Source organism: Centroberyx affinis, unplaced genomic scaffold (genome assembly GCF_046629955.1).
Source record: "Centroberyx affinis isolate AG114_WGS23_722 - 3 ecotype Tasmania unplaced genomic scaffold, CSIRO-AGI_Caff_v1 ptg008844l_1, whole genome shotgun sequence".
In the NCBI taxonomy this organism is placed as follows: domain Eukaryota; kingdom Metazoa; phylum Chordata; class Actinopteri; order Beryciformes; family Berycidae; genus Centroberyx; species Centroberyx affinis.
The window spans coordinates 2,133-12,500 of NW_027284340.1; the positions used below are offsets into that span (position 1 = coordinate 2,133).

General features: G+C 42.4%; 1 protein-coding gene across 1 annotated transcript in view; it reads right to left on the minus strand.

The window, feature by feature from the left end:
• Positions 1-4,406: 4,406 nt before the first annotated feature.
• The window catches only part of LOC139640269 (rho-related GTP-binding protein RhoG-like), a 22,295-nt gene continuing 16,333 nt past the window's right edge, over positions 4,407-10,368 (minus strand). Inside the window, exons 3-5 of the mRNA XM_071514454.1 lie at positions 8,058-8,226; positions 5,747-5,917; positions 4,407-4,835 (exon numbers count right to left, since the gene is read on the minus strand). Coding sequence (XP_071370555.1) covers positions 4,560-4,835; positions 5,747-5,917; positions 8,058-8,186 — 576 coding nt within the window. The 5' untranslated portion in view covers positions 8,187-8,226 and the 3' untranslated portion in view covers positions 4,407-4,559. The remainder of the gene's footprint in view (positions 4,836-5,746; positions 5,918-8,057; positions 8,227-10,368) is intronic.

Sequence of the window (10,368 nt, forward strand, 5' to 3'; positions counted from 1 at the left end):
GAATCGGTTCAGTCCCTCTGCCTGGGCTGCAGGTCCAGACCCACAGGTCCAGACCCACAGGTCCAGACCCACACAGCCCCGAGACACAAGGCCTGAACTCTGAGCCACTGCTGTGCCTAAACTATGGGCAGAAATATGTGTCACTACAAACTGAAACTGAATTATTTATATTTGAATTTGAATTGCTCAACTTAAATAATTGCATTGAAAGTGATTGCATTAATTGCATTGCATTGTAGAATTCTGCACTGCTCTTCCTCAAAGACCAGGATGTGTCTCAGTAAACTGAAATTGAATTGCAAGAACTGAATTTGAATTACGAGAACTGAATTTGAATTACGAGAACTGAATACAGTTTCAGAGCAAATGAATTCAATTTCATAATATTACATTCAGTTTCAAGTTTATTGGAATTCAGTTTCAAACTAATAAATTCAGTTTCAAATTATGCTATTCAGATATTGTTTCAAACTAATAAATTCAATTTCAAATTATGTGATTCAAATTCAGTTTTTTAATGCAATTATTCAAGTTGAGTTCAAATTCAAATGTAAATAATTCAATTTCAGTTTCTAGTGACACATATTTCTGCCCATACTAAATGTGCATCACCTAATAACATGATTCCCCTGGCCCAAATCGTCTCAAAACAAATCAGGAAAATAGAATTAAGTCAATTTTTGTGGATTGCTTTGCTATTGGTGGTTTTTCAAACAGTAAAACAACATTTAAAAAACATTTCATGGGATTGAATGAAAGAAGCCTGCTGAAAGTATTCCACCTAGTCTGGGATCTTAGTATCTCAAACCACAATCGTCCATTGATTCTACACGGAAGTTGTCAGATTATACATTAGTCTGCTGGTCATTTATTAAGCAGATTTCCCCCCCCCTGATAATTTCCTCATGCAGTGGCAAAACAGCAACACATCCCGAGGACACGACACATTTTTTAGGGGATACAAAATTTGGCACAACACCGGGACCCCAAATGGCTCACAGCCCCTACACATGACTGGAGTTAGCGACGTCTTTCCACGGGTTTTCATCTGGGTTCCAGGCTGAAACGTGTTTGACCTCCCAGGCCGTCCCAAGCTCTTTCGGCTTTACAAAGGAGACACTGGGACACACCGATATGTGAAGCAGGAGCTAACGGGCGAAATGATCTAGAAGACAGAACTGAAGAGGCGGAGAGACGAAGTCGAGAAAAAGTCCTGGGGCTTCTGTTCAGCAAAATATGTTCATCTTATACGTGAAAATGTCATTTTTTTTGCGTGAGCCGACTGAAAAACAGGCAGATGGGGTGAGACTGCTCAACTTGTTTAAATGCTATTAAAGACATTTCTAGAATTTACTTGAAATTACTGAAATCTTGAAATAAGGCAAATCACTGTACGTGTTTAAAGATAAAGTCACTCGCTTTGAGGAAATTCTCGACACAAGCGGAATAGTCAAATCATCTCACTGCATTGTCACTTTTTTAAAAGAATAATATGACTTCAAGCATTTAATACAAGATTAAATCACTGATAATGGACATAAGTTCATTATATGCTTGTATTCTTAGTATATATGCACCATAATAATTACAATGCACTCACTTGCTTCCTTTCCTGCCTTAGGAACAACATTTAAGACAAATAAGATTTTACCAAAATTTTCAACAAGCTACTGCATGGTGTCCCAAAGTGGGGTCCGGGGACCAGCAGGGGTCACTGAGAGGCTTCCATGGGGATGGAAGTGAGGAAAACCTAAAGTTCACTTTTATTTCCAGTGGAACTACATAGAAGGTCGGCTGTTTCGATCGTTCCCCTCCCCACATGTTGGATCGACAATTTTGCAAATATCAACAACAAACATCTCAGAAGGCGTTTCTTGGCTGGTTGGATGCATATCGATTGGAGGGTCTTTGATATGAAAAAGTTTGGGGTTTCTGGTCTGAATGGAGGTGTGGGCTCGAGTCCCTGCGATTCCAGACTTTTGAGACTCTCTGTATTGTAATGTTTTCAAAGGAAGGGTACCGAGAGTTTCAGTGTGTTCCACTGCTCTGGTTCACTCTTCAGTCACTCTGGAGAAGACCGTTAGCTAAATGCCTAAAATGTAATTTAAATGGGAATGTAAATAACTGCTTGTTAACTACTCCAATCAGAAGAAAACAAACTTTCAGCAGCGTCAAACTAGCTTGGAGTCTTTGGTAAAAGAGTTTGATTGAAACTGTCAAAAACCCTCCATGATGCCGAATACTTTAGTCCAGATGTGAAGGACGGACCAGGCTGTCGGAGCTTCACCATCATAGACCAGGAAAGCTCAAGTGAAGCGCTGGAGTCAGAACTGAAAGGCCGTGGCAGTTCATCATTCTCAGAGCGGACTGCAGACTGCTGCTGCCTCTGCTCCACTGCGCACCATTTGGCTTCCCCAGATGAATTAAATCAAGTATTTACAGGAAGGAAGGGTAGGGAATCAGAAAGGGGCTTGGGAAAAAAACATGGCTGGAAAACGTGAATGGGAAAGAAGGACAATTTCCTAATTTTCAGGTTAATGTGAAGGTTGGTTTGAAGGAATTGCCCTTACAAAGCTGGAAAATGCCTCCTGAAATGAGTTCACTTGAGCAAAAACTCTTTATGGAAACCTTTACAGGCAGGGAGACCTGAGAGGTGGACTGTCCTCAGACTGAAATGTCATGGATTTGATCCCAAAACAGCTCATGTGTCCGTCAGGCCGTGTGTCCCGTCTCTGAACCTCTTCCTGCTCACACTGAAAATCATCCTGGGTAAGAACATCAGCGAAATGCCCGATATGTAAACGTTAACACCCTCCCGTGTTAGGAGGGATGCAAAATGGCTGCTGAAAAAGAGCTGTGACATGAAGTGAGTAAGAAGGATTGTCTTGTGTACAGATTTTGCATAAAATAAAAGTTAATGAATACCACAGTTCTTTGTCTCATGTTCAGAATCACATTAACCACCACAGGACCAAACAGGGCCGGCCATGACTCAGTATTGCTCTCAATAAAGTTTACGTGTTCAAAGTCTATAAAACTAAACCCCAAATCTGTGATTTATGCGGCCATTTTGTTGCCAGCAGATTGCATATCAGTCGGACCGTGATTTATGAATGAATTATAACTTGATCCCAGGTTGTAAAGTATTATAACTGGCCTTGGCAAGACCGATATAGTCCTGCAGTGGAAAAACAGGTTTTAACAAGGCTGGACTGTCACTAAGACCAGAGGAGTCAGTCATTATGGACCATTCTGCATCCCCAGTTAAGGCTGCTGCCACACTGATCCGTCTGTCTGTCCGTCTGCGTTCATTTCAGACAGACTGACGACGCTCCGTCTGTCAGATTTCCGTCTGTTTTGACGACAGAAAGTTCAACCAGCTGAACTCTTTCTGGACGGACAGATTCGTCAGCGTCCGTTCAGCCAATCAGATCGTTCCTACGTTTGTTTTGGGGGAAATAGAGATAGCGGTCCGACCAAAACAGATAAACCAGAGTTCGCCTGGTGGAGCGTTGGGATGACTGGAGGTTTTCCAGCTCAGTTTCTGATTGAATTTATACAGTAGAGTCTGTTTCTTCTTTTTTCTATCAAGTGGCTCCGTTATGAGCAAAGCTTCCTGTTCTTCTGCCTCACCGCCATGTTGACACTCAAACAAACCAAATCTATCTATTAATAATTCTGTTTTCTGATGGATCAGTGTGGCGGCCGCCTAAAACACTAATTGAGTGTTTTCTAAGAGGAACACAGTAAGTCACTTGTTAAGATTTCACTGATTTCAGTGCAGTCAGCTCACCTGTGCCATTCTGCATCCCCAGTTTAACTGACTGGAAAATGAAATACTTTGTTGGAGGGACACAAACTGTTTGTTGTGAAGCAGTTGAATAAAGCATCAAGTCAAAGCAAAGCAGAACAGTTTGACAGCGGAGGAACCAGGTGAGTTAAACTTTACACTGAACAGTTTTATACATTTATGCCCAGTTATGATCCTGAACATAACCTTGATATGTAATTGAGTCAGATGCCAAGAGTTTCATATCTTTGGGATGAGAGGCTTTGGTATCCTCCTCTACTGACTAGTCTCTCTCTCTCTCTCTCTCTCTCTCTCTCTCTCTCTCTCTCTCTCTCTCTCTCTCTCTCTCTCTCTCTCTCTCTCTCTCTCAATCACAGGAGAATCGGTTCTTTATATTCCTCTTCCCTATTTACATCAGTAAATTACTCCAACCAAACTAATTGTGTTTCTCTTTCCTTTCTTCTTCTCTGTCTACTCTTCCTCTCTTCTGCCTCTCTCATCTCCTTAACCCCCCCCCCCACCTTCCCAATCCCCAAAACAAACCCCCAAAAAAAACCCCCTTCCAACCCCGACCCGACCCTGAGGACTGACAGCTGTCTGTCAGCCCGAACCCGTCTAAAGCCCAAAACTGCCATATAAAATTCTCTGCTAAAGATAAAATTCTAACATATTTTTCAACAATAATTTTCGAACCCGAGCCCGCCCCAAACCCATCGGGTCCAGTCGGGTCCTGCGGGGGTTCCGGGCGCAAACGTCAGGCTCCGCCCCCCTACAGCAGCACGCAGGGTTTCTTGGTGGCGACGGGCTGCGGGTTGAGGAAGGCCCTCACGGCTTCCGCGAACACGTCCTTAATGCCGTCCTGGTTGAGGGCGGAGCACTCCAGGTAGCGGGTGGCGTGGATCTGCCGGGCGAGGGCGGCGCCCTGCTGGTGGCTGACGGGCGTCTGGTTCTGCTCCTTCAGCTTCCTCTGGGTGTCGCCGTCGTTCCGCAGGTCGCTCTTAGTGCCGACCAGGAGCACCGGCACCCCGGGACAGTGGTGAGAAACCTGGACACAGCCAGCAGAGTTATATAGGTTACATAACGGCAATAATAAACTTTAAAAATAATTAAGTGTGAGTGTGATTTTTCAGACTGTTCCTCCAGACAATGGCAGTGAATGGAGAGAGAAAAAAACACAATTCTCCAGTCTCCTCTACCGGAGCAACAGATCACAGAATCACTGATTTTGGGGTTTTATCATGGAGGAAGAGACACAACCCAAGACTCTACCAGAGCTACACAGAGATTTAAAGCTCCATATCCTCCACTGTCCAGAGTTTTATTTAGTGTCTTTCTGTCCATTCAAAGCTGTGTGTGTGGTGTCATGAACCAAAAACACTCTCAATCCATTTCTCCACGTTCATTTTCCAGCATCTCTCTGAGCCTTACCGAGAACAGGCCGTTTCTGTCTCCGTGTCTTTAAGGCTCATTAATATTAACGACCCCTCTGTTTCCGATCGGCTAACCGTTTCCAGAGTGAAACGTGAGACGCCGCGGCCCGGCGGCTACAGGTAGGGAAAACTCTCCGGTAATAAACGATGACAACCGCTCAACCGCTTTGAAAAAAACACTTTGTTAGTCTATTATTTCTTACAAAAATGATAATGAGCGAACCTTTGTGACGTCACAAAGTTACGGAAGTCCAAACGGCTCGTTTAGAGGCTCGCTGCACTAATATGGATTGTGTGGATTTAGTTTTGATACTTTCACCATGTTTAGATAGACCATCCAACTCCTTTATCACCACAGAGGAGAGGGGAGTTCTGCTTTTCCTGCTTTACACCATATGGGACCTTTAATAGATTTTTTTCCTGTGCCATAATATAATGATGTAAAAATGTTGTGCTTGTTTGGGTTGACGTTAAACTTGGTCACTGTCTGTCAGATGCCCGCTGGGTCGGTTTTATGTTCTCTGACCTCAGGATGCCACTTGTGCTTGACGTTCTCGTAGGAGGCGGGGCTGGAGATGGAGAAGCAGATGATGAAGACGTTGGTCTGGGGGTAGGACAGCGTCCGCAGCCGGTCGTACTCCTCCTGACCCGCCGTGTCCCACAGGTTCAGACTGATGGTCCGGCCGTCCACCGTCACCTGAACACACCAAACCACAGACAGCAGATACAGTACAGTATAACAGGGTTTTAATTGTCAAAGATCCTTCACACCAGAGACCTTCTTCTGAGTCTCTACTGTACTGTAGGTGGAGATATGAAACCTCTGATCAGACTAGATCAAGTTTGGATCCCAGATAGCAAAGTGACATTGATTTGACATTGAAATATGGTCAAAAGCGTTGATTCTTGGTCAAGGTTGAAAAATCAACATTGAACCAAAATGTATATTTGGTCAGATTTTCAACATTGAAAATATGATGTTAAATAACATTGATTTGACATTGATATTTGGTGAGGTTTTCAATGTTGAAAAGGTGATACTGAGTCAACATTGATATCTGGCCAAGATTTCAACATTGAAAAGGTGATGTTCAATGAGTACTAATCAACATTAATATACACAGACCATGGAACACCTAAGCATTACATCATCTAGCCTGTATTTTCTGATTCCTTTTTACAGCATTTCTTCTTCCCTTCTTCCCGTCCACACCCATGACCCCACATTGGTTATGGGTGTGGACCAATTTTGAGGCCAAATGTAAAAATTAAAAAAAAACAAAAAAAAACAATCACTTGCATTTTAGCATTTGATGTCACCTGCTCTGTGTTCAGGGACTCTAGAGAGGTGGCTCCCAAGGCACCATATCAAATACAAATAAATAAATTTGGCCCATAAGCTATAACAAATTATTTCAGTGGCATCTCAATAAAGCCCATAAAAGCACTTTATAGAGATTGTATTGTTTCCCTCTACTTTACAATAAGTGAGTTGATGAGTTCTGTTTATAAACGTTGGGTAACCATTTTGTCATTGACCATACCTCTTTCTGCCTGTAAAACCACATGGTATAAAGCATAGCTGATGATAATAATATGTTAATATTATTGTTATTGTATTGTATATTGTATCAATAAATCTATATATTTTTTTACTTTATTATTGGTGTGTTGCATTTAAATCAGGCTGTAAATAAAGCCTGATTTGGCACAGATTCAATGTTAAATGAATCATAACACAATCATTGATTCAACATTAAAACCTTTGCAATACTTCAACACTCGATCAATCATTATTCAACCATGGGCAAGTGCAGAACTTCAGTGTTGAATCAACGTTGATTCAGTGTTGGACATGGTCGATTTTTCAATGTTGAATCAATGGACGAGCAAGATCAACGTTAGTTCAATGGTGCTGCCTGATATCTAATCAACGTTGTTTCAGTTCTATTTTGCTGGATATTAGATGCATCCCCAGATATTATTTTATCTGGGGATGCACTCAGGCTGCGGTGGTGGTTCTCAACCTGGGTGTCTGGACCCCTCAGGGGGTCGTGAGATAATTTTGGGGGTTGCAAGACGATTTATGGGATTGGAAAAAACTGATTCCTACGCCAAATTCATTATCATATCTATATTATTTTATTTTTATCTTCATCGTTTTTTTGCCCTTACTGAATAGTTTTCTGCCTCTATGCCTCCTCTGATAATCAAACAAAACAACCTGAAAAGGGAAAATCAATCTTTGAACTGGCATTGCTTCATTTTAAGAGTCACAAGCCTAATTTTTACGTTGATTCGTCATTTAAAAGACTCTAAATGATTTATAGCTGTCTAGGCTAAGCCGAGGTTCCATAGGGTTTGCAAGGGAAACTTTAGTGACTAAAATAAACATTATTAGCATTACATTGTACTTCTCTGGTGCATATTCTTGATATTTACAGCTGTTTATGCATTGTTTAAATATGTAATAATGTAATTGACTACTTGGTCCGAAACTGGGCTAAACATTTCCAAAACGATCCTGGGTGATATGAGCTAATACAGAGAGGCCATGTTGAAATGATGAATATATGTTGAAATGAATAGTGAATGCCAGGGTTAGACTGATATGGGGCTTTTAACCTAATTCTTATCCTAATCCTAATCCTAACTCTAATCCTGATCCTAAACCAGCCCCTTAAAGCAGTGAGGAGCAGCAAAAATGTTTCTCACTCTGAAGCTAAAACTCAAACTACTAGTCACAAGGATAGAAGTACAAGAACACACACACACACACACACACACACACACAGGCACACACACACACACACACACACACACACACACACACACACCTGGCTGCTGTAGTTGTCGAACACGGTGGGGATGTACTCCTTGGGGAAGGCTCCGGTGGTGTAGGAGATGAGGAGGCAGGTCTTCCCCACCGCTCCGTCTCCCACCACCACACACTTGATGCTCTGCATGACGACCGCTGAACTCTGACCTCTGACCCCCCGCAGCAACCTGCAACACACACACACACACAAACACACACACACACACACACACAGAGAGACACATGAAGACATCTCCGTCGTCAAACAATAACCACGGATCTGTTAAAAGATCAGATGAAGCTGTGGGGAAACTGGGTTGTTCTACAGCTTCTACCATTTATCACCAAAACTGCCAAAACCACTTCTATAAAGAGACTACATTTCTGGGTGATAGGATATTAGTATTTGGTCAGTGTGATAAGTTATTAGACAAACCAGTTCTAAACCAACCACCAAGTCCTAAACCAGTCAGTTTAGAGGGAACATTGGTCCTGAAGCTTCTGGTGTTATGGCTTTAAACTTATGGTGATTTTTTGATATTTTTGCTTTGCTCTTCATTATAATGATATGAATTAAATCAAAATTTAGGCTAAGGTAAAACAAGTACCATACCTTGCCAAACCCAATTAACACCCATGCAACTGACTAACACTGCACCATAGTACAGACTGACACCCAGAGAGGACAACTGCCAAACAGACTTTAACCAAGTTCAGGGTGCTACACCAGCCTGTCTCCATGATGGAGGAACACTGTAGAACTGTGTGTTAGTTAATAAAGTGTAAATGTGTGTGAAGCAGCTGTCAGCAGAGAGCAGCTGAGTCAGCTTGTTGTGGTGTGGCTGTAGATCCATTCAGTAACGTTCTCAGTAAAAGTGAATAGTGTGATAAGGTGGATTTGTTTCCAAATGTAGGTTACTGTGACACAGTAAACTGTCTTGTCTTTAGCCCTAGTCTCTACTCCAAAACATGAAGAGTTGGAGCTTGAGAAGAGTCAGCTCAGTTAACCTGAACAAACTGTTAGCTAGCTAACTAGCCAGCAAACACGCCGATGTTAATGTCAACACGCTAACGCTAGCCGCTACTAGATACGTTAGCTAGTGTGCTAATCAGATGTGTTAACAACAAGACAGTGATGGTTAGCTGACCAGATGCTATGGTTAGCTAGCTAACAAGCTGACATTATCTAAACACTAAATCAATCAGATGGATCAGTGATGAAATGATCAGTTCAGTCAGAAACAGACAGAAATTAACCGTCTGTTCAATTCTGTTGAGACAGAAACACAGTCAGCTGTTCAGAGAGCTGAGACCTCCAAGATGGCCGCCACACTGAGAAAAAACAAGGTACAGACCTGTAGCGTTTTGTCAGATGATACAGTGACAAAAGGTCTGTACCCTGTTGTCTCTCAGTGCAGACGAAGCCTCTATAGAGCCTCACAGAACCATGAAAGCAGACCGGCTCCGGCGGGACTCAAACCCCCAACACCCAGCCCTCTGCACCTGTCAATCAAACAGTGTGGGCGGAGCTTGGATTTCCGGTAGATGCAGTTTGAGTTTCTCTTCTCTCTGTCTGTTCAGCCATGCTAACTACCCAGTTCTTCTTCTTCTGTTTATTACAAACAAAGCGATGTCGGTGGATCATCTGTTCGCTAGTTCTGTAGCTCCTTGAATTTATAGCGGATTCAACGTTTGGATGATGGAGGATCACCTTTATCCTCTGAATTAGACTTGTTTTCTCTGCTGTTTGGAATTGAATGGAAATTAAACATATCTTTAATCGTGCTGCAGCAGGTAAAAACTGCCAGAATCAACATTAAAGGGACGGGAAATGTAAAAAATTTACAATAAACACACTGAAAATGTCCTTTAAAGAGCACAAGAAGATATCTTTGCAAATGTTTTGTGTGCTGAACTTTTGTGATTTTTGAGATATTTTTAGATATTTTGTCTCAGACAGTTTTCTTCAGTTAATCTGACAATTATTAAAACACATGGAGCAACAGACTGTAATCCACAGGAATGGTTTCCATCCTCGGCCTTCACTGAAAATTCCTTGGCAAAAACAAATGGTGGCAGAGAGAGAGAGACACAGAGAGAGAGACAGAGAGAGAGAGAGAGAGAGAGAGAGAGAGAGAGAGAGAGAGGGAGGGAGAGAGAGAGACAGAGAGAGAGAGACAGAGAGCGAGAGAGAGGGAGGGAGAGAGAGAGACAGATAGAGAGAGAGAGAGTGGGAGAGACAAACAGAGAGAGAGAGATAGACAGAGAGAGAGAAACAGAGACAGAGAGAGAGAGAGAGACAAACAGAGAGAGAGAGATAGACAGAGAGA